The sequence below is a fragment of the Rhinoderma darwinii genome, chromosome 11 (genome assembly GCF_050947455.1).
Source record: "Rhinoderma darwinii isolate aRhiDar2 chromosome 11, aRhiDar2.hap1, whole genome shotgun sequence".
In the NCBI taxonomy this organism is placed as follows: domain Eukaryota; kingdom Metazoa; phylum Chordata; class Amphibia; order Anura; family Rhinodermatidae; genus Rhinoderma; species Rhinoderma darwinii.
In genome coordinates, this window is record NC_134697.1 from 59179546 (window position 1) to 59204766 (window position 25221).

General features: G+C 46.8%; 1 protein-coding gene across 1 annotated transcript in view; it reads right to left on the bottom strand.

Moving 5' to 3' along the window:
* Nucleotides 1-7516: 7516 nt before the first annotated feature.
* The window catches only part of NFKB2 (nuclear factor kappa B subunit 2), an 87996-nt gene continuing 70291 nt past the window's right edge, over nucleotides 7517-25221 (bottom strand). The window contains exons 15-22 of the mRNA XM_075841610.1: nucleotides 23755-23962; nucleotides 22471-22640; nucleotides 20978-21080; nucleotides 18217-18449; nucleotides 16114-16180; nucleotides 12901-13073; nucleotides 12691-12802; nucleotides 7517-8232 (exon numbers count right to left, since the gene is read on the bottom strand). Coding sequence (XP_075697725.1) covers nucleotides 8081-8232; nucleotides 12691-12802; nucleotides 12901-13073; nucleotides 16114-16180; nucleotides 18217-18449; nucleotides 20978-21080; nucleotides 22471-22640; nucleotides 23755-23962 — 1218 coding nt within the window. The 3' untranslated portion in view covers nucleotides 7517-8080. The remainder of the gene's footprint in view (nucleotides 8233-12690; nucleotides 12803-12900; nucleotides 13074-16113; nucleotides 16181-18216; nucleotides 18450-20977; nucleotides 21081-22470; nucleotides 22641-23754; nucleotides 23963-25221) is intronic.

The window sequence follows — 25221 nt, forward strand, 5'->3', positions numbered from 1 at the left end:
AGTATAAGATTAACCCTAGTGGGGGAGGACAGTGAAGCAGCACTGAATACAATACAATACAAATCAGCTGGTTATCAAACATAACGTAATGCAGTTTGAGGGGACATATCCCCATCTAGCACCGGGCGCCATCTAAGCTATGGCACCCGGATGGCGGGAGTGCGACGGTTTGCGGCAGGCTTAACCTGTATTTGGGTACAATGCCTGTAACCGTCACCCGTTCCGCCACAGATCTCCCCCAGCTTAGATCCAGAATCAGTCCTGCTGACCCTCTGTCGGGTCAGTGATGAGATCTGGGCCCGGTGCTGTCAGTCTCTGCCCATCAGAGTCCTGCTGCCGAGAGAGGCCATTAGCATTCCCGTGGTCCCGGCCCTTTTTATGAGAGATGGTAAAGTTATAGGATTGTAAGTCCAGGCTCCAACATAGTAAACGCCCATTGTCCCCGGCGGTTCAGTTCAACCAACTTAGAGGACTGTGGTCTGTGACTATTGTGAAATCCCTGCCATAAACGTAGGGCTGGAGCTTCTTTAGAGCCCACACGACAGCCAGGCACTCTTTCTCAATGGTTGCGTATGCCCTCTCTCGGTCCAGCAACTTCCGGGAGAGGTACGCGACCGGGTGTTCGTGGCCCGCCTGGTCCACTTGGCTCAGTACCGCTCCCAGCCCGACGTCTGAGGCATCGGTTTGGACTATGAACCGCCGGTGGAAGTCAGGGGCAGCCAGGACAGGGGAGGTGGAGAGGGCAGTCTTAAGGCTCCCGAAGGCCGCCTCACAGTCAGGGGACCAGGGCATCAGTCGACTGAACCTTTTGGACGTCAAGTCGGTCAAGGGCTTGGCCAGGGTACTATAATGCGGGATGAATTTTCGGTAGTACCCTGTGACTCCCAGAAAGGCCCTAACCTGCTTCTTGTTGGCCGGCCGGGGCCAATGGAGAATTGCCTCCACCTTGGCCGGCTCGGGGCGGATCTGTCCGCTGCCCCAGGTAGGCGACTTCTGCCATCCCCATCTGGCACTTGTCGGGGCGGATGGTGAGGCCAGCATACCAGATGCGCTCCAGGATCTGCGCCACGTGCCCCAAGTGTTCCTCCCAAGTCTCGCTAAAGATAGCGATATCGTCCAGGTAGGCCTGGGCAAACTCCTGACACCCCACGAGGATCCGGTCGACCATCCTCTGGAAGGTCGCGGGGGCGTTCTTCATCCCGAACGGCATGCACGTAAATTCAAACAGGCCGAACGGGGTGATGAACGCTGAGCGCTCTTGGGCTTCCTTGGTCAGAGGAATCTGCCAGTAGCCCTTGCTCAGATCCAGAGTGGACACGAAGCGTGCCCCTCCCACCCTATCGAGCAGCTCATAAATCCGGGGCATCGGATAGGCATCCGTAACGGTTACCTCGTTCAGCCGCCGGTAGTCTACACAGAACCTCATGGTTTTGTCCTTCTTGGGGACCAACACAACGCCGGCGGCCCAAGGACTGTGAGATGGTACAATGACCCCCATCTCCAGCATTTCTTCTACTTCTTTTCTCATCGCGGTCAGCACTGAGGGAGCCACTCGGAACGCGGGCTGCCTCAGGGGTCGGGCTCCTCCAGTGTCGACCTCGTGAGCGATTAGGGAGGTACGTCCGGGGGACGCGGTGAACAGGGCCTCCTGGGCTGCTAACACCTCCCCCATCTCCCTACTCTGCAAGCGCGATAGCTGGACTTCAAGCGGCACATCTGCCAGCCCTGTCTGGCGTCGGGCCTCTGCCAGTAGGTCAGGGATGCGGTCCACGTCAGGGTTGTCCATGGGCGGGCAGCATATTTTGCGACCGCTCCTACCTCCCTTACCACATAGGCCTTGAGCCGGTTTATGTGGTAGTTCCGTACCCGCTTTTCTGCTTTGTCGTGGGCTACTAGGTAGTTCGTCGTCCCCTGTCGCCCCACTACAGTGTACGGTCCAGCCCAATTGGCCTGCAACTTGTTGCCTCGTACTGGCGCGAGGACCAGTACCTTCTCCCCCACCCCTAGCTCTCGGGGTCGGGCGCTACGGTTGTACTCGTCCCGTTGACGGCTTCAAGCTACTTCCAATCGCTGATGGGCCAAATCCATCAGCCGTGCTAGGTGCTCCCGCATTTGGCTCACATAGTCTACTACCGGGATCTCCGGGCTTGCAAACTTCCCTTCCCAACCTTCCCGGACTAAGTCCAAGGGTCCCCGGACCCGCCTCGCGAACAGCAACTCGAATGGGGAGTGCCCGGTAGACTCCTGCGGCACCTCTCGATAGGCAAAGAGAAGCTGCTGCAAGGAGCGGTCCCAGTCTCTCCCCTCCGAGTGGACGTATCGGAGTAGCAACTGCTTGAGGGTACCGTTGAACCTTTCACACAGTCCGTTCGTTTGGGGGTGGTAGGTGGTGGTTCTTAGAGAACTCACCCCGTGTCGATTCCAGAAGTCCTGCATGAGTTCTCCCTGGAATTGAGATCCCTGGTCTGTGAGTACCTCACGCGGGAACCCCACCCGGCTGAAGATGTCCATGAGTGCCTGGGCGACGTGCTCAGCATCTATGGAGGACAGAGCCACTGTGTCCGGGTATCTGGTAGCGATGTCTACTAGGGTTAGGATGTAACGCTTTCCCCCTCGGCTGGGGGGATTAATGGGACCAACCAGATCTATGGCCACCCGCTGGAAGGGCTCTCGGATGAGGGGCAGCTGCCTGAGCGGCACCTTGCGCGGGGCCCCCCGCCACCCGTTGGCAGACAGGGCACGAAGCTCGGTACCGCCGCACGTCCTCAGTCAGCCCTGGCCAAAAGAAAGCCTTCGAGAGCCGGGCCCTGGTGGACCGGGTCCCAGTGTGACCCGCCGCGGGTATATCGTGGGCCAGGGCTAACAGTCGTGCATGGTAGGCTTGGGGAACAAGCAGCTGTTTGGAGGCGGTCCAGGGCGACTCGGGCTTGGTCGGGGCTTCGACCTGGTACAACAGCCCGTTGTCCCACTGGAACCCTGCCTGGGCCCCTCCACTGGGTCGTCGATCGGCCAGGCTACGGGCAGAGGACAGGGAAGGATCCGTATGCTGGGCCTCCCTAAAAGCGACCCTATCCACCTCCCCCAGGTCTGTCGGGGGGTTCGTCGGGTCGGTCAGTTGTGAGGCGTCAGGGCCTTGGGTTCTTACCACCGGCGGTTCGGGGAGCGGGGCTTCCGGGAGAGGAGCCTCGGTGGTTACACTGGTCGGTGGTGGAGGCCGGTAAAGGTTCTCCCGGGCTTGGCTGCGGGTCACGGCCCCAGCGAACTGACTTGTGAGACCGTTCCCAAGGTCGTTCCCCAATAAGACATCGGCGGGGAGATCCGGCATGAGCCCGACTTCGACCTCCCCTTTTCCGGGGCCCCAGTCCAGGTAGACTCTGGCGCGGGGAATGGACCGCTGCTGTCCGTCCGCCAGGGCAATCCGGGCTAATCGCTGGGGAAGAGCCTTAGACTGGGGAACCAGGTCCGCTCTCACCAGGGTGAGGGATGCCCCCGAGTCACGGAGTCCCTGGACGGTGCGGCGTCCCAGCACCACGGGCTGTCGGTGGCCCTGCATGTTGGCAGGGACCTGGTTCGTCACGAGGCTCGCAAGCTCTACGTGGTAGACCACCTCCTCCACCTCTGGTGCATCTAGGAGGTTGTCACACTCATCGGGGTCGCCCGCCTCCGGGCAAAAGGCGACCCGGGTTGGTCTGGGAAAGGGCACCGTTGATTGGGCCAGGGGGCAGTCCCGTCGGATGTGCCCCAGCTGGTGGCACCCATAACACTGGCGGGAGTCCGTAGGGCCGCGGACCCTTGGAGGGATCGGGGCGGCCATAGGCTGCGGCTGGGGTCTCATCGAAGTTGGCCGGGGTGGTTCCGCTATTTTGGTAGGGGCTCGGAGCTCTCGGCGTTGTTCCTGGCGCGGAAGGCTTCTCCACTGGGGTCGGTGGGCCAAGAACTCGTCGGCCAGGGTGGCGGCATCTTCAGGGGTGCTGGGGTGGCGGTCCGCGACCCAGGCACGAACGGGGACCTCCATCCTGGAGAGGAGTTGCTCCAAAATGACGAGGTCCTCCAGGGCCTCCCGACTGAAGGCCTTCTTCCCCTCGGCCCACCTGGAGCAGCTTAAGCGAAGCTGGGCTGCCAGTTTCACATGGGTACCCTGGCCGCCGAGCGTCAAATTACGGAACCGCTCTCTGTAAGTCTCTGGGGTGATCGCATACCTCTTCAGCAGGGCGTCCCGGAGGCAACCGTAGTCCCGTCCGTCCTCTGGACCTAGGCTCCGGTAGACTTCAAGGGCCCTCCCTTGCAGGCTGGGCCCCACGTAGCGAGCCCATTCGGTGGTGGGGATGTCATGCACCTGTAGCTGTGTCTCCAGCATGGTTAGGTGCGCATCGATATCCGTGGATGAAGGATCCAACTTGGGGAGGTCGTTGTATCGTAGTTGGGGTCTTCGGGGCCCGGCAGGGATTGGGGTTGTTGGTTCTGGGGGTGCCACTGCACGGGCCACGGCCCCAACGATGATCAGGCGCCCGGCCTCGGAGCTTTGAGGCCCCAGAGCGGTCAGCAGATCCCCCATTCGCAGGGCCTGGACGTCCGAGATGGCGCTACGGCCGGTTCCCTGGCGACTGGCTGGTTCTTCGGGGCAGTAGTCAACGTCACCCTCGGCCATCTCTCCCATCTCGGCCGGGTTCGCCAGGTCCCAGGCTTGGAGCTTCTCAATCAGCCTATCCTTGATGTCGCGGGACGAGAAAGCAATATGCCGTAACCGGCACAGCTCTTGGAGTGTAATTCGGAGGTAGCTGCCATAGGGGACATCCTCTGCTCCGCCGGGAGGATCCATAGAGTCAGGCTCCATGACTGGTGATTTAGGTGCCTGTGGTCCCCCTGTACTGCAGCACGTGTGGCAGTCCGCCCTTGAGGTCTGGTCGCAAAGCGCCAGATGGTACCAGGATACCTATCCCCTGCCGCTTCCCCTAGAACGGGCTGAATCTATCCCACTGCTGCCACCAAATGTGGCGAAAGCGGGTCAGTGGGGGTCGGTTTACGCCAAGAGAATGTGGGCGATAGAGTCAGGCGACACAGATTAACAGGGGACAAGCCACAGCGGCGCGTTTATTAACAGGGACAGACACACACAGAACCAATGCATTGCTGCTTCTCCCCTCTGGGCTGGATGGGACAGGCTACCTCACTATGGGGTCTCTCCACTGTACCTTTCATCCTTTGGGGTGTCTCCAGATCCTCCTTAGTTAGATGGGACTCCAGCACTTGTCCTCTATTACTGTCCCTATGTCAGGTACCATCTCTGAGGTAGACAGCCCCTGCCTGTAGCTCACACTGCTATCTTATCCTCTCATGGGCTGCAACTAACTGAGAACTCATCCAGCTCCACTATATCCCTCACTCACCCCTCCCTTTTTCTTATTTACATTAGACAATTTCCCGCTCTCTGCCTGTGACTCATTCTCCTTCAGTATAAGATTAACCCTAGAGGGGGAGGACAGTGAAGCAGCACTGAATACAATACAATACAAATCAACTGGTTATCAAACATAACGTAATGCAGTTTGAGGGGACATATCCCCATCTAGCACCGGGCGCCATCTAAGCTATGGCACCCGGATGGCGGGAGTGCGACGGTTTGCGGCAGGCTTAACCTGTATTTGGGTACAATGCCTGTAACCGTCACCCGTTCCGCCACAGACCTCCCCCTCTGTCGGGTCAGTGATGAGATCTGGGCCCGGTGCTGTCAGTCTCTGCCCATCAGAGTCCTGCTGCCGAGAGAGTCCATTAGCATTCCCGTGGTCCCGGCCCTTTTTATGAGAGATGGTAAAGTTATAGGATTGTAAGGCCAACGTAGTAAACGCCCATGGTCCCCGGCGGTTCAGTTCAACCAACTGAGAAGACTGTGGTCTGTGACTATTGTGAACTCCCTCCCATAAACGTAGGGCTGGAGCTTCTTTAGAGCCCACACGACAGCCAGGCACTCCTTCTCAATGGTTGCGTATGCCCTCTCTCAGTCCAGCAACTTCCGGGAGAGGTACGCGACCGGGTGTTCGTGGCCCGCCTGGTCCACTTGGCTCAGTACCGCTCCCAGCCCGACATCTGAGGCATCGGTTTGGACTATGAACCGCCGGTGGAAGTCAGGGGCAGCCAGGACAGGGGAGGTGGAGAGGGCAGTCTTAAGGCTCCCGAAGGCCGCCTCACAGTCAGGGAACCAGGGCATCAGTCGACTGAACCTTTTGGACGTCAAGTCGGTCAAGGGCTTGGCCAGGGTACTATAATGCGGGATGAATTTTCGGTAGTACCCTGTGACTCCCAGAAAGGCCCTAACCTGCTTCTGGGTGGCCGGCCGGGGCCAATGGAGAATTGCCTCCACCTTGGCCAACTCGGGGCGGATCTGTCCGCTGCCCCAGGTAGGCGACTTCTGCCATCCCCATCTGGCACTTGTCGGGGCGGATGGTGAGGCCGGCATACCGGATGCGCTCCAGGATCTGCGCCACGTGCCCCAAGTGTTCCTCCCAAGTCTCGCTAAAGAAAGTGATATCGTCCAGGTAGGCCTGGGCAAACTCCTGACACCCCACGAGGATCCGGTCGACCATCCTCTGGAAGGTCGCGGGGGCGTTCTTCATCCCGAACGGCATGCACGTAAATTCAAACAGGCCGAACGGGGTGATGAACGCCGAGCGCTCTTGGGCTTCCTTGGTCAGAGGAATCTGCCAGTAGCCCTTGCTGAGATCCAGAGTGGGCACGAAGCGTGCCCCTCCCAGCCTATCGAGCAGCTCATCAATCCGGGGCATCGGATAGGCATCCGTAACGGTTACCTCGTTCAGCCGCCGGTAGTCTACACAGAACCTCATGGTTTTGTCCTTCTTGGGGACCAACACAACGCCGGCGGCCCAAGGACTGTGAGATGGTACAATGACCCCCATCTCCAGCATTTCTTCTACTTCTTTTCTCATCGCGGTCAGCACTGAGGGAGCCACTCGGAACGCGGGCTGCCTCAGGGGTCGGGCTCCTCCAGTGTCGACCTCGTGAGCGACTAGGGAGGTACGTCCGGGGGACGCGGTGAACAGGGCCTCCTGGGCTGCTAACACCTCCCCCATCTCCCTACTCTGCAAGCGCGATAGCTGGACTTCAAGCTGCACATCTGCCAGCCCTGTCTGGCGTTGGGCCTCTGCCAGTAGGTCAGGGATGCGGTCCACGTCAGGGTTGTCCATGGGCAGGCAGCATATTTTGCGACCGCTCCTACCTTCTTTTACCACATAGGCCTTGAGCCGGTTTATGTGGTAGTTCCGTACCCGCTTTTCTGCTTTGTCGTGGGCTACTAGGTAGGCGCGTTTGCGGAGTACCGTTAACAGGCGGTGCCACGGTAGGGGGGCCCAGAAAATGTAGCTGTATGGGGCCCTGAAATTCCTGATGGCGGCCCTGCCTATAGCAAATGGTACAGAGCTTGCAATAACCTCTTCCATACAAAAAAATAATAAATCCGGTTTATGCCTAAATTTTTTAACAAAAAATAAATAAAAATAAAAAGTTCCACATATAAAATATATTTATTTGTAGTAAAAACAAACATTTAAATAACAGTAAAATAAGAGTGATCAAAAGTAGAGTTTAGAAGATAAATGTGAGCTAGTACAGAGGGATAACATGGCCTATTTACTCCTGAATTCCACAGAAATGTCACTATTGCTCCACTGAGTAATAGATTTTATAGTCGTTTAATTCTCCAATTTACTTGCCTTTGATTTGCTTCAAAATGTTTCCTCAAAAAATGAAAACTGTTTTGAACAAGGGTTCACATACATCTCATGTTTTCAGTCTATGTGCAGAACACCAGACTCCTAATATGTTGGTTGTTTTAGGTTTCCTCATCATTCACTGCACTTCTGCATGTGCCCATGTTTAAGAGTAGGTAAGAATCCATCAGAATCATTTTGGATTGTGATTTTATGATGTATTGTAGATTATAACAAACTGCATCCCCGGGAAAGAAATAATCCGCGGTTCATCCCCATCTGACACAAAGTTTAGGCTTTCAATGTTCTCATTAATAGATCTCTTATAATGATAAACACTTTCATACATGGTCACCACTTTACTGTCCAGTCGCTGGTTCTGTCCTTGGCGCTAGCTCCTGTGTTGGAGACAACCTTGTAGATCCTCTGGGAGGTGGTTTTTGAGGTTCAGAAGCCGTAGATGGTTCATTGTCCACAGACTGGCTTCCGTATGCACTGTCAATCTTCAGATCTGTAAATGAAAACATCTAGTCACCACCAGATTTGTGTCCACCTGTTCTGCCTGAGATGACAATTAAAACGATGCTCTTCTCTCACCATGTTTTCAAACAACCACATTCATGAACTGTAATCCCTCAAAGAAAGTGAAGGCCACCGGTCACTAAATCGACAACCACAACAGATTGCATTAACAATTCCCTTCATTCCTGCCCTCTAAAAGGTTGATGACATCACATCCATATCTTGCCCACCCAATGATGTCATCATTATAGAAAGGTCAGTCTAATGGCTTGATTCCATATATTCAAAAGGTTTCTCTAGCTAGTTGCTGCAGGATAAAAGATTAATCGCTGGGACCATTTTGGCTGCAGGAAGGAAAGTCAGGTTTGAAATACATGTGCATGTTTGAACATTTTCTAGTAGTCCATTGTGGGAATGCAGCTTGTGTACTGGCAGATAAACCACTCCAAGAAATGCAAATGCCTCCTATGCAGTTTACACAGAGAGGTGGAGAAATCTTGTATGGGGCTGTTCTGATATCAGAGGCAGACAAGTAGCAAACCATTGGGAAATAACAACGTATTTTAATGAACCAGATCAATACTTCAGAGGAGAATCTTCTCTTGATATAACATGCAAATAACTATGCTTCTGGGTTCTGGGCAACAGTTAAGCGGACAAAGGATTTTGTAGACGCATAGATCTACAATAGAATATACTTTGAACATACAAATATTGCTAAAAGTATGTGCTTTATATTTCATTATAACTGTAAAGTACTACAATTATTAATACTATGAAAGGAGTCAGTCCCTATCTATCTGTAGATCTGTTTAAGAAACAAGTTATATACAATCGTGACATGTACTATCCAATGCCATAGCCCAAATGTAAATGTAGAATAGTACAAATGATTTTGAGCTCATGTAAACATGTATTGTGGGATTTCTCCATCGGATGCTTGAATTGCTGTATAAGCAGTGGAAATTAGGCTAAGGCCTTATTCACACCTACGTATTTCATATCCGTGTGCTGTCCATTTAAATAACTGACAGCACAATGACTGATGCAAATTAATGGGGCTATTCACACATCCGTGTTTTTTCACGGAGCAGGTGTCAGTTTTTGCAGATCTGAGTCACCCACTAAAGAGGCTCTGTCACCACATTATAAGTGCCCTGTCTCCTACATAAAAGCATTACTGTCACCTACATTATAGCGCCGATCTTTAGTTTAAAAAAAACGATCTATTTTCACCACTTTATTAGCAATTTTAGATTTATGCTAAAAAGGAGTAATTCAGTCACTAAGGGAACATCTCTTTGTGCAATTTCCTAATAAAGCAAAGTGGATACAAAACATAAAGCTTCACTTTGGGAAAAAAACAAAAAACTTTTCCCGTTTCACTAGTCATAGAACACCACGCTAAGCTCGCTGTTCCATGAAAACTGTGACTAAAAGAGAACCTTTCACCTCCCCATACATGTGCAGCACGTAATGGGGAGAGCTGCACAAACCCTGAGGCACTTTAAATAACGGAGGGAGAAAATGTAAATATCGGTGCCGTTATATTTGGCGCCCGATATTAAAATAACCCCCTGAACAGTCAACGGGGCGTGTTACTATGGCTGTGACACTGTCCAATCAGATATGGACAGTGTTACAGCAAGAGCAGGGAGAGAGAGAGTGTGCGATTTCAGACTTTCCACCCGAACTGGCAAGGGGGCGTGTCACTGCTACGGACAGTAAGAGCTGGGGAGCGCTTACACTGTCCGCAGCAGAGACACGTATTGTCTGCCAAACTGGCAAGGGGGCAAGACTGATCTTTTGCAAGAGCTGAAGAGACGAGCGCTCCTCTCCACAGCTCTTACACTGTCCGTAGCAGTGACACGCCGCCTTGCCAGTTCAGGTGAAAAGACTGCAATCGCACACTCTCTCTCTCTCCTCGCTTTTGCTATGGCACTGTCTGTAGCTGATTGGACAGTGTCACAGCCATAGTAACACGCCCCCATTCCAGTACACGCCCCATTGACTGTTCAGGGGGGTATTTAAATATCGGGCGCCAAATATAACGGCACCGATATCTAAATAACGGAGGAGAGTAGAATTTTTTTTAAAGTGCCCCAGGGTTTGTGCAGCCCTCCCCATTACATGCTGCACATGTATGGGGAGGTGAAAGGTTCTCTAAGTTTTTCCCTTCGAAAATCCTTTTCAGAGGTCAACCTGAGTATCTGATAAAACTTGCAGTTTGCATTACCCTATGTGTACTATACTAGCAGGTTTTTTACGCTACTTTTACAGACATGATTTTTCCAACTGCTGATCATTCAGTGGTGGTTTGAAAGCTTGCTAACAAGTATCTGAAAGACATTTCCATCTGTACAATCATCGTACAAATACAACCATATTTGAACAAGTAACATTTACTGAGGCCTTTAACATTTTTACATTATGCATACATTTTTGATCAACAATTAACTACAGTTTTATCATTGAGCTTCTTGCGCATTTAGACAAATAATTGTTACCAACACATAGAAAAGAACAAATCATAATAATTGTTTCAAGTAACAAGATGCAATTTGCAATATATGCCATGAGTGTGCCCTCCTCAGTATAAGGCATCAATTACACGAGCGTAATATACGCGCGTGCTTTTCACGCGTGTCGTACGCACCTATATTAGGCTATGGGGCAGTGCAGACAGTGCGTGAGTTTTGCACAGCGCGAGTGCGTTGCGTAAAACTCACGACATGTCCTTTCTTTGTGCGCTGTTCGCGCATCACGCACCCATTGAAGTCAATGGGTGCGAGAAAACTACGAATGCCGCATGGAACCACTTCCGTGCGAACTGCGTGGTTCGCGCAACAGCTGTCAAACCACGTGCTTTTCTGTTTACAAACATTCAAACGGAGTGTCATAATGATGGCGGCTGCGCGAAAAGCACGCTGCCGCGCATCATACACTGATGACACACGCAGCTGTTAAGTGCATTTTGCGCACGCAAAACGCACACGCTCGTGTAAATCAGGCCTAAAGATGAAGAAAAATGAGGGGAGGGGAGGAGGACAACGGTGCCTCTAAGGTAATATTGTAAGGAATGGGGGACAATGTGATCAAAAGGCGAGCTGATGTACTCACCTGGCAGTGTTGTGCTAGGATAGGCACAACACTATTGCGGAGCATGGAAAAGAGAATACATGAAGATCGTTGTGGACGTCGGCTACCACCCGCTGCTATCCCACGAGAGAAAGTTCTGGTCTCGGGGAAAACGAACACAGGATGTGAAGGAGAAAAGAGGCAGTATTCGGGACACGGCGCCTGACAGGTAGATATTCGAAACTAAGTATATTAAAGAGGATCTGTCACCAGATTTTGCAACCCCTATCTGCTATTGTGCAGCAATGTAGATTACAGTAACGTTTTTATTTTTTAAAAACGAGCATTTTTGGCCAAGTTATGACCATTTTTGTATTTATGCAAATGAGGCTTGCAAAAGTCCAACTGGGCGTGTATTGTGTGTGTACATCGGGGCGTTTTTACTACTTTTACTAGCTGGGCGTTCTGACGAGAAGTATCATCCACTTCTCTTCAGAACGCCCAGCTTCTGGCAGTGCAGACACACAGCGTGTTCTCGAGAGATCACGCTGTGACGTCACTCACTTCCTGCCCCAGGTCCTGCATCGTGTCGGACGAGCGAGGACACATCGGCACCAGAGGCTACAGTTGCTTCTGCAGCAGCATCAGCGTTTGCAGGTAAGTCGATGTAGCCACTTACCTGCAAACGCTGATGCTGCTGCAGAATCAACTGTAGCCTCTGGTGCCGATGTGGCCGACACGATGCAGGACCTGGGGCAGGAAGTGAGTGACGTCACAGCGTGATCTCTCGAGAACACGCTGTGTGTCTGCACTGCCAGAAGCTGGGCGTTCTGAAGAGAAGTGGATGATACTTCTCGTCAGAACGCCCAGCTAGTAAAAGTAGTAAAAACGCCCCGATGTACACACACACAATACACGCCCAGTTGGACTTTTACTTTAAACACGCCCACTTGGACTTTTGCAAGCCTCATTTGCATAAATACAAAAATGGTCATAACTTGGCCAAAAATGCTAGTTTTTTAAAAATAAAAACGTTACTGTAATCTACATTGCAGCGCCTATCTGCTGCAATAGCAGATAGGGGTTGCAAAATCTGGTGACAGAGCCTCTTTAAGGTAGGCTTTATTTGTAATAGATACTACGTGTTTCAGGACCGGACAGGTCCCTTCCTCAGGCACCGTTTCCCGAATACTGCATCTTTTCTCTTTTACATCCTGCCCTCAGTATAAAGGGATAGATTAGGCAGTCTAGTGTGGTTGTCCTTACTTGGACCGAGTGAATAAACTTTGAAAAGTGATAGCTTTGAATGCCTCCATCCACTAGGATGGGTTAATAAAGCGGTCTGCCTTGTGGAAGTAGAAAGACCTACCTGGATTCTCCTTATTAATGTACGTTTCAGATTTCCGCAACAGCTCCACCCCCTCGTTCAATCCCATGGACTGTAGAGTTTGAATTAGCTCGTTTAGGCTTCCACCAGCAAGCTAATAAAATAAAATAATTTTTTTTTAAAAAAAAAACAAAAAACACAACAACGATATTTTACAGTGTAGAGCATAATACAAGCTAAATACAAACCTACCTCATAACTGCGCAGAAGACTCTCCGTCGGGGAGGAAGTGTTCCTGTAAGTGTCTACTAAGCTCTGAAGACTTAAACGCGAGGCGAGTTCAGTCCAATCAGATCCAGTTTGACCATCGTTTAACAATCTCTCAAGACGTTGTACAGTATTGGTTTCCAGAGAGAGGACAAGAACTAGAATAGAAAAAGAGCAAACGGTCAGTCTAATCCTTTCCTACTGCTCCCAGCTATATAGCAATTTTAGGCCCTTTTCACACTGCGTAGGAAGTAAAATCTGGGAAAAGCACCTGACATATATGTTTAACGGAGGCTTTGACTATGCCTAATAGTTAAAATATGAAAATCCCCCATTGCTCTCACGCCGAAGGTTCCCTGCCCCCTTTTTTTTTTTACAATTTTGTGGTGTTTTCACACACACAGCTATGTAAATAGTAAATTGTTTTCCAAACCTGGAAAACACCTTTAACCCGTTAGTGACCGGCCCATAGTCTTTTTACGTCGGCCACTAACGGGCCTTATTCCGACGCCATAGACTTTTTACGTCGCGGCATCGGAATAAGTAAACAGAGCAGGGAGCTGTCAAATCTCCCTGCTCTCAGCTGCCAGAGGCAGTTGAGGGCTGGGAGCGTCCCTGCTCTGCCAGGTGAGATCGATATCCGTATCGATCTCACCCGTTTAACCCCTCAGATGCGGTGTTCAATAGCGTGCACCGCATCTGAGTGGTTTTGGAGAGAGGGAGCTCCCTCTCTCTCCCACTGACACCCGGCGATACGATCGCCGAGTGTCTGTGTCTCCAATGGCAGCCAAGGGCATAATAAAAGGCCCCCAGGTCTGCCAGTAATGAATGCCTGCTAGATCATGCCGCAGGCATGACCTAGCAGATGCATGTCCGTTTTAAACGGACAGGCAGTAATACACTGCAATACAAAAGTATTGCAGGGTATTATAAATGCGATCGGACCATCGCATAGTGAAGTCCCCTGGTGGGACTAGTAAAAAAGTGAAAAATAAAGTTTAATAAAGTTAATAAAAAAAAAATTAAAAAAAAAAAAAAGAAAAACCCACTTTTTCCCCTTACAAACTGCTTTACTATTAAAAAACCAAAATACAGTTAAAAAGTTACACATATTTGGTATCGCCGCGTCCGTAACGACCCTGACTATAAAGCTATTACATTACTTAACCCGCACGGTGAACGTCGTAAATTTTTTTTTTTTTTAAAACGACGGAAAAATTGCTGTTTTCTGTAAATCCTGACTTTAAAAAAATGTGATTAAAAAGTGATCAAAAAGTCGCATCTAATCCAAAATGGTACCAATAAAAACTACAAGTCTTCCCGCAAAAAAAAAGCCCTCATACAACTGCATCGGCAAAAAAATAAAAACGTTACGGCTCTTCAAATATGGAGACACGAAAACAAATCATTTTGAAAAAAAAAGCGTTTTTCCTGTGTAAAAGTAGTAAAACATACAAAAACTATACAAATTTGCTATCGTTGCAATCGTAACAACCCGCTGAATAAACTTGTGTTATTTATACTACACGGTAAACGGCGTAGATTTAGGATGCTAAAAAGAGTGGCAAAATATCTGTTTTTTTTCTATTCCCCCCCCCCCCAAAAAAAGTTAATCAATAAATAATATGTCCCCCAAAATGGTGCTATTAAAAAATACAACTTGTCCCGCAAATAACAAGACCTTATACAGCTATGTCGACGCAAAAATAAAAACGTTATAGCTCTTGGAATGAGACGATTCAAAAACGAAAATAGCTTGGTCATTAAGGTCTAAAATAGGCTGGTCATTAAGGGGTTAACTTTGTAAATATTGCTAGCCACTTCGTTCAAATCTTACGTACCGATCACAAATGAACAAATATTTTCAGGTCTAGCCACAAAATATCATTTGGATTGAGGACTAGCCCCTGACTTGGCCAAACCAGAAAATTAAAGGGGTATTCCCAACAAAGACACGCATAGCCACAGAATATGCCATCAATCTAACAGGTACAGGTCCCACACATCTGCCTAAAGAATAGAGATGCAGTGCCTGCTCGGCTGTTTCCGTAACTCCCATAGAAGTAAATGGAGAGTCGTGCACATGGACGGCTATTACTCCTTTTATTCTCCGCCTGGATGGGGAGATCACCTCACCAGGCAGGATGAGGTTAAGAAAGCCTGTTCTTCGGATAGATGTGGGTCCCAGAGGTACAACCAGCACTTACCAGACATTTAGGGCATATCCTGTGCATATGAATAAATGTATGGAATGGGAATACCCCTTTAACATTGCAATAGAACTGTGAGAACTTATAAACAGTCTGCAGCAGGTTGTCCCTTAATTTTTCTGCCTTTATTTTACTATCTACCTTAGCCAGCCTTCTATGGCTTGTAGCAGAGAAACATCCCTGCAGCATAATCCTCATGCTTTATACTGGGGATGGTATATTTTTATATTATTTTCTAAAAAAGGATATGTCTGTAACTCAGTACCGTACTGAGCACTATACAATGCCACACAGAGTGGCTCTGTAGTACAGAGCTAAAAGGACTCTGTCTTGTGCATGAGGCTTGCTATGGTCTTTTGTTAAAATTACAGGAAAATATTTTTCCCTAAAATTTTTTACTAATGATTGACATCCATGAACACAGCCGAACGCATTATGGACATGAACATATTTGGGATCCAGATCACATGAATATGGTGTTAATGCATTTGAGTGTGGCCATGCATACTGCGTATAGTGAGATTCCTTTATGATGGAGCAGCACGCTCTATCAGATGCTGTATATCAAACAAAGGTTTCCCCTAGCAGCACTGCCGTGATACAGAACCTCATGGAAAGTCAATCCACTTTGACTTGATCAGAACGGAGCTTAGGAAATTGCTCTAGAGCCACTATCAGTGAGCTGCACTGAGAGAAGCTGCAGAAAGTCGTCCTGAGCCAAATACATGTACTGTGATACATAAAAGCTGCAGAAGTGAAACAGAATAAAAAAAAAAAATTACAAACCTTGTTTTAGCCGAAAAGAAATACTTTTCAATAAAAAAAAATTTAAAAGAATAAAATCAGGTCCATAGCTTTTTAGTCCCTGAATGTAAATAATAAAGGATTCCATTCACCGACCGCAAACAGAAATCTTGAAATGGTGAGGAATTGAAACACAAAATATGTTCAAAAGTACATAAAACATGTAACATATGTGTGTCATTACCTAGTTCTTGTTCTGCTGGACTTCTAGCTGTTCCTCCAACTGAGCGTTTAGACAAGATATCTCTCACCTGAAGACAAAAGGTGTATTAAGACTTCAGTTTTAAGATGTATTAAGATTTAAGTCTTACTAAAAACCAAGTCAGAGTAAGATGCAACACATTTATTAAGGAGCACACACACCTCTTAAAAAATGTATTGCATTTTCAGCTGTCCGTGCAACACTGAATGAAATCCTGGCTGTTGCAAATGTACATAATATTCTGGCTTAAATTATAGTAAATGTGTCAGGCCGCGGAGGCCACGCCCCCTTTTTGTTAATTTTCGTCCGTTTGCGACATTTCTAATTTTCCCTTAAAGTGGTTTCACAAGCAAACCATCGTTAATATTGTGCACAGTTTATAGTATAGTATGTTTGTTTCCTATTGTGTGGATACATAAGTTTTTATGCAATACTTAAAGGGGTTTTCCCATGAGGGACATTTATGGCATATCCACATGACATGTCATAAATGTCAGATAGATGCGGATCCCACACCTATCTCTAGGACGGGGCCCCCTAAACCTGATCTAGCTTTGTCTGATCTCGCTGCCTCCCAGCAACTTCCTGGTTATATGGTCGTGAGTTATGACTGAGCTACGCTGTTTCCGTAACTCCCATTCAGTTCTATGGGACTTACGGAAACAGCGTAGCTAAGCGAGCTACACGGTTATCGTAACTCACAACCATATAACCTTTTTCATTGTTGGGAATTACACGAACCAGCCAAAACACAGAGCGGCTGAATGGGGTTTAAGGGCCCCCGTTCTGGAGATAGGTGCGGGACCCAGAGGTGGGACCCGCATTTTTCTGACATTTAGGACGTATGAAAAACGCTTTCTCTGCCTCCCATTGATTTTAATCGGAGGTCAGAGGCAGAGCCGCGACAAGAAAGAACATGCCACTTTTTATTCCCACGAGCTGCTAAGAGCCGCTTCAGGAAAAAAAAAAAAAAAAAACGCCTCCGCCTCCAATTGAAATCAATGCGAGGCAGTGTTGGACGTTTTTTGGCGCGGTTTCCGCGTCAAACAACTCTGTGTGAACTGGGCCTTAAGAAGAAGTTTTCCCCTTAGGAAAAAAATGTTAATCTTGCAAAATGTGTGTGAAACAGGCCTAATTGTTAATACAACAAGCTGACAGAGAGAACTCTACAGTACATGAAAATCCTGCGGTTACCATTTGTCTGGTAAGTTTTGTAAATCTCTGGCTTTTTTGTGATGGCCCCGGCTACAGGACTACAATAGTAAAACAGACGATGTAACATCAATATGGCTGATGGTATTGCCATTCCCTTTTATGCAAGAAATCAACATGTGTGAGTATTCAACATGTTCACCACTAATCACACAGGAGCCCTGCGTGCAGGCATTTCATGTACAATTTCTTCTGAGCTGTGAGGACATGAAGCTTCAAAATCAGCGGAGATATTATAGTTAAACGGCCGGTCACCCTCTTTCCTTCTAAGCTGTGAGTTTCATCCAAATGACAGATTGCATAAAGCAGACTTGCGTCACGGAGCTGGCAGGTTGAGGGGAACAAAAGCCAAGTTCTTTCACAATATACATCAATTAGATTCAAAGACAAAGCTAAAGATGCAGAGTCCAGCACACTGACACATTACATAGCTCGCTGGAAATGTCACAATATCGAAGTGAAACAGAGCACACACGCCTCTAGGTAGAGTACAAGGGCAGCAATAATACATCAAAATCCTGCAGTGTATCTCCTGACCCATAGGAATTCACTTTTGGGCCAGTATGTGTTTAGTAATTGCACATATTACCACTCAGAGATGGTAGTGGGTCCCTAATAGAGTTTATTTAAACCGCTCATTTTTTCGCTCGGGTTTTTTACATTAATGAAGCAATTTCTTTTGCAATCACGAATATTGCGGTTAAAAAAATGCCGCAAAAAAACCCAAAACCTTCAACATAAGAAAATGGCTGTACAGGTAAGCAATGGATGTTACAGTAATGACAATGTGAAACAAAGGCAAATAATGTGATATTTATACACACACACACACAATAAATTATTAAGTGATAATCGAGCAAATAAAAACCTTACCTTTTGACTTTGGGTTAAGTCCAGAGGTGTGTGTCCAGGATACCGTCTCTTAACACCACAGTATATTCTTCTGTTTTCCTGATCTAGGTACATGGTCTCATCTTGTGAGTCAGTCTCCTCCTGCTGGTCAGAGTCGGTATCCATTTGCATGTCTGACTCGCTGTCTGTTTCATCACTATCACTGGATGCTGTGGCACGCACAGGCTCATCATTTTCTAACAGAGCATTTGCTCCTAAAAAACAGAAAAAATAAGACCGTATAGAGTCAGATGGCAAAATACAATGTGTATCAATGCAAACACTGGCCTGATGGTAGAAGTAACTACTTACTTTTTATTACTAATATTAACGTCATGTTCAGCATTGCAAAATAAAGACAACCTGTCAGCGAGGGCAGCACAAAGTAGTGACAGAGACGTAGCAGCGCGATGCCGAGCAATGTGGGCATGGAGTCCAGCACTTTTGCATATACACCAGACTCCGTGCCACAGCGCGCAGCATGACGCTGCAAGTCACTGTGTGAGTACACAAAAAGTGCTGCACAGACAAAAGTGACAGAGCGCTGAAATCAGCGTGCCTGCTCTGCCGCTCCATTCAAAGTCTATGGTCATGACGGAAACCCCTGTGTACAGCTCAACCGCTGCTCCATTCAAGCTCCTCCTTTTCTGCAGGGGGTGCAGTAAGGAACAGGTTTGAGACCCTGTTCTCACGATCGGTGGGGGTCCATGTGGTGGGGCCCCCAGCCAGCAGACAATTATCCTGTGGATAAGTTAGCATTTTTGATTCTGGGAAAACTCCTTTAACACACAATATAACGCACTCAAGCTTTAAAACTGTGCAAACACACAGAGAAAGACACCAGTTTAGTAATGGAAGCCTCGCACGGACATGCAGCTGCTGCTGGAATCTGTCACTACTTTGTTGTTTTTTTTGTTTTGTTTTTTTTTGAAATATGAAAACATAATACAAAATTATCCATTTCTATACATTAGGCTCTGTTCACATCTGCATCAGAGATTCTGTTAGGAGCCTGCTTTGCAGATTCGTTCAAAAATGGCTGACAACATTTTGTCCGGTTAAACAACGCACACAATAAGGAAACCAGACGGAACCCATTCAAGTTAATGGGTTCTGTTGGTTCAGTCATGCAACGAATCTGGCGCTTAAAGAGGCTCTGTCACCAGATTTTGCAGCCCCTATCTGCTATTGCAGCAGATCGGCGCTGCAATGTAGATTACAGTAACGTTTTTATTTTTTAAAAACTAGAATTTTTGGCCAAGTTATGACCATTTTTGTATTTATACAAATGAGGCTTGCAAAAGTCCAAGTGGGCGTGTTGAAAAGTAAAAGTCCAACTGGGCGTGTATTATGTGCGTACATCGGGGCGTTTTTACTACTTTTACTAGCTGGGCGATATGACGAGAAGTATCATCCACTTCTCTTCAGAACGCCCAGCTTCTGGCAGTGCAGACACACAGCGTGTTCTCGAGAGATCACGCTGTGACGTCACTCACTTCCTGCCCCAGGTCCTGCATCGTGTCGGCCACATCGGCACCAGAGGCAGCAGCATCGGCGTTTGCAGGTAAGTAGCTACATCGACTTACCTGCAAACGCCGATGCTGCTGCAGAATCAACTGTAGCCTCTGGTGCCGATGTGTCCTCGCTCGTCCGACACGATGCAGGACCTGGGGCAGGAAGTGAGTGACGTCACAGCGTGATCTCTCGAGAACACGCTGTGTGTCTGCACTGCCAGAAGCTGGGCGTTGTGAAGAGAAGTGGATGATACTTCTCATCAGATCGCCCAGCTAGTAAAAGTAGTAAAAACGCCCCGATGTACGCACATAATACACGCCCAGTTGGACTTTTACTTTAAACACGCCCAGTTGGACTTTTGCAAGCCTCATTTGCATAAATACAAAAATGGTCATAACTTGGCCAAAAATGCTCGTTATTTTAAAAATAAAAACGTTACTGTAATCTACATTGCAGCGCCGATCTGCTGCAATAGCAGATAGGGGTTGCAAAATCTGGTGACAGAGCCTCCTTAAATGCAGATGTGATGAAGCCTTATACAAAGGAATCTACCATAATGTCAGGGGTGGACATGTGCAACCTGTGCAGTGGTACTTTGGCTCTGCAGGAGATGGAGGCCACTGCTACCTTATATTAAAATAATAGAGGTTCCTTCTCTCTATTAGATCACATGCAAAAGGCTATGTCCTTCCTATCCATGTCTCACAATTACTGGTGGATTAATACAGAGGTGCACGATTTTCTGAAGAGCCATGAATGAAGTAGTTTAAGGCTAGGACCCCCCGCTGTCAGCAAACCAGCAGTTCGTACTTAAGGAGACTACATACTGGTCTTGCACAGGAGACGTTTGTTGTTGGTGTCTGCCCCTATGTATGCTGCTGTGATAACACATTTCAGTTTGATAGGCAACTGTGACATTACAAATGTATTTCTATCAGGTAGGCTGCTGTGATATCACAACTGAGTTTCCGTCAGGTAAGCTGCTGTGACTTTACAACTGTGTTTACATCAGGTAATCTGCTTTGATATTATAAATTGGTTTCAAGCAGGTAATGTGCTATAACATCACAAGCGTGTTTCAGTCAGGTAAACTCAGGGATGGACAAACCATATGTATTAGTTGGAAATAAAGGAGCCAATATCCTGTTCTTGCATAGGGTCAATCTGTGTTGTCGTCGTCCCCTGTATAATGTTATGCTTCTTGTTGCAATTAGCACAGTGTAATTACCTGCATTGATGAGCATCTTTGTGAGGACTGGAGATCCAAGACTGGCAGCCAGATGCAATGGGGTATTTCCTCCAAATGTTTGAGCATTGACATCTGCCCCTAGCTAAAAAAAAACAAAAAAAAAAAACACAAATGAGGAATAAGCTAAGAAAAAGTAAAGTCTATGCCAGAAATTAAATAGTTACAATGGCTTTACAACTGATGGAAGGCAACCTTATTCAAAATCAGTGGCCCCAAAGGCGATATCCCCTTAGGCCCCATGCACACGACCGTAAAAATCATCCGTAATTGCAGTCCGCAATTACGGACTCATTCACTTTTATTGACCGCGGCGGACACCTTCCCGTATATTTACGGGAAGGTGTCCAGGCCGTAGAAGTGTACCGCAAAAGATAGGACATGTCCATGTCCGCCCATGTACTTTGTATGGGAGCATGGGCTGAAAATGCAGGTGGCTGTCCGTGGCCAGCCATGCCCGCAATCACGACCTATGATTACGGGCATGGCCGTGTGCATGACGCCTTACAGAGGTTTTCCACTTTAGTAATACTTGTATTCCCCATGAAATCACAACTATAGAATATATTTTCTTTGAACTCTGCGTTGTGCAATACCTCTGTTATTCATAAGTTTAACAGGTTGTTACCATTCCCCTTGTCAATGGGGCATGTCCTTACACTCTGACCATGTTCAATCAGTGCTGACAGAGCCAAACTGTGGAGGGATACACCCCCAAATGGTTACACCCAATTTTTTAATTTATTTTTAAACTACTAGGAGGAATAACAGAGGAACGGCACAACACAGAGTTTTAAGAAAAGATGCTTTAAAGTTGGTATTTCATGAGAAATACAAGTATTTACTCAAACAGACATATCAGGAGAGGCGATAGATCCTTTTTAATAAATTTGTCGCATCTACGACTGTCCATGCGCCACTAAGTGAAATCTCTCCGCCAGCCAGGAGATGGGGTAGATTTTCGCTATAATTTATGCCAGTAATTTATAGTAAATGCATCGGGCAGTGTGTGACCCCCCGTCTCTTCTGCCAAGTCTCATTCACTTTTTTTAAAAGAAAGTATTTGGAGTGCCAGAAACAGCTCAAAAGTTGAAATTTTTGCACATTTTGAGGCAATTACACACGTAGAGAAAAAAAAAAAAAAAAAAAGGGTAAATTCCCCCCTTTGTGTTTGGGTAGTCATCTCAAAGAGATGGGAGAAAAATAATACAAATAAATACTAATGAAGTTAAGATCTTACTAGATGTTAATAACTTAAAAACAAAATCCCCAAACATGTCCAAACCCAAGTACAGTTAACCATTTCTTTCCATATATAATATGTAGTTTGTGAATGGCTAGCACAAATCTTTGCAATGTGCTTAATAAAAAAAGAATGAAGTTATAACTAAAACGATCATAACTGTAAAGCAAACCGTGTTTATAAGTTTACAGAAAAAGCCCGATCTGTCAAAAGGGAAAAAAATAAAACTTACTCTCGTAACGAGACAAATGGCCAGATTTAGGTTGTCCATCTCCACAGCAATATGCAGGGGGGATCTTCCACTCTTGCGTTCAGCAGCGTTGACATCAGCTCCACTTCTCACCAGATGCTCCAGACATTTCTCACTTTTTACTTTCACAGCCCAGTGTATCGGGTATAAACCTGAATGCAAATATGTCATCAATGCCAAAGCACAATACAGTTTATTAGAAGATTTAGGATATTTAGCTTCAGATTCCATATAGATACTAGAAAGTTGTACAAATGTCATGTATGATCTGATAAAAACAGATGGTATATGAGGATACCCTCTCACATGGCTTTCACACGTCCGCTAAATCCTTCTCCAGAAAACTAATATCTTAAACCTGTGTTATTTCTGTTGTGTTGTTCATGCACTTCATCTCATTATTTTGTAATAAGAGGAATGCTGAATTCAGTTCTCGCTCTCTTCATGGCTTGTTGAACAGGCTGGACATTATACTTTAAAAAGGTATTGTCTCAACTAGACAACCCCAGTCCATATGCAGCACGGGACCACCCTCTAGTAGCCAGAGTGAAGAGCCACTGGAAAAAGTGGCTACGGTGGACTTGGCAGGACTATGTATTACATGGTTGTTCCTAAATTTGAATGGACACGGTGTAATAACATTTCACTACATGTGGATGCCTGTAGCTTCTATAGCTGGTCGCTGGAGGGAAAAAAAATTGCGTCTATCCTATTGTAAGTTTTTACTTCCTTGACATTCAGTACACTGACAGAAAAATGTTTTGGGTTTTTTAAAGCACACATTATGAATTGAAAATGATTTAGTATCCTTTACATGGAGGTATATGGAGTATATGAACAGGAGAAAGAAAAGTTGTGGCATCTCTATCCAATATTCTCCACAGTGCACCATATGGTGGCACACGCATGTCTACGGATCTGTAATACGGACTCCGTGGAGACTCTGTGTGCCGCTGCACAGGGTCCATGCACATGGCTTTCAAATATGAATGAGTCCTAAAGCTCACAAACCATTGCAGCAAATGCATTTTTATGTAGTAGTAATGTAAATGGCCATGGTCTAGTGTTGTGTGGTTGGACCAATAATGCTACATGACAGAGAAGAGAAACAACAGAGCTGAACCCTACGGAGCGAAATATGCACTAAGATTTTATTGCTCCTTTTCAAAGCTTTTTGTAACTTTATATATGTTTAGGTATACAAAATAAACATAAAAATCAATAACTAAAAGGTAGTCTTAGTGGTAATCCAGACCTACTGCTCACCATTGTAGTCGGGCATATTAAGAAGAGTTTTGTATCCAGAAAATGTTTTTTCCAAGAGAACCTGAAGCATTTTAACATCTTCAGCTTGAACTGCCAGATGAAGTGCCGAGTTCCCATAGCGATCAAGGATTGTCGGGTCTGCTCCAGCTTTTAGTAAAATATGAACTGTTTGGTACTGCTTGGTGATTACCCCAAGGTGCAGAGGAGTCTATTTAACAAGACAGGGGACATAAGCAAGACAAATATTTGGCCCATGATTCTTTATGTCACGCCAAACATAATATATTGAAATGAAAGCTCTAGTTCAGAGTCACTTTAAAGATGATATGATTAGATTACAGTTGCTATTTGTGACAACATGTACTCTCTCAATGCACTGCAAACATAGGCTGCCACCATGTGGCGAATTGTTATACCACAGCCCAGTGTCTGCAGCGTTGTGACAAAATAAAGGATGCTGTAAACTTTGCCTTTCTTATAATGTTATCAGAAGCATTAAGAACAACAATATAAGAGAATTGCTATTTAAACATTATGTAACAAAGTTCTGGTTTAGAGGCTCGTCAAACATTTATATCAAAAGATGAGTTCACTCATTCATGAAGGAACACACGGGCATCTGCCTCCTCTCAAGAGCAAACTCTGGTCACACTTGTTTTATAAAAGTTATAACAAGTGCTCACTCTAAGCTCTTAGGCTTTGTTCACATCTGCACCAGGGTCCCGTCCTGACGTTCCCTCGGAAGAATGGAACCCTGACCATAGGTTTCCGTTTGCACCACCATTGATTTCAATGGTGACGGATCCAGTGCCAATGGTTTCCGTCTGTCTCAGTTGTGCGAGGGTTCCGTCGTTTATGATTGACATAAACCGGAGGTTTGATTCCGTCAGGGTCCCGTTCTCACACAGGAGGCTCCGACGGAACGTCAGAACAAGATCGTAAAGCAGATGTGAATGAAGCCTTAGTCTATATCTATAATGCTCTGCCAAAAGCTGGTATTGCCGTCAAGCCAACTTTATATCCATACATTTAAAGAGGATGTCCAGTTTCCTTGGTGGTGGCCCCAATGATTATCTGAATGCTTGTTTCCCTTGACTGCATCAGCACAAAGTTACACTGTATCCTAGTACGCATTCCTGGTCCGGACTAATAAAAGGGGCACATCAGTTAAATGCCCATTACCTCAAAATGCCATAATAGGGCATTTTACAAGGGGCAGCCTGAACAAAAAAAAAAAAAAAAACAAGCAGATTTATTTATTTATTTTACATATAACAGGATATTCCCCAACACTGTACGGAAGTTGTCCTCAGTTGCTGTCCCTAGTTGGGCTCACAATCTAAATACCCTATCTGTATAGTTTTTTTGGCGTGTGATAGGAAACCCACGCAAACACAGGGAGGGCATACATACTGCGTGCTGCCATTGTGATTTTATTGTTTTTTCTATAATTTACTGTAATGTTTT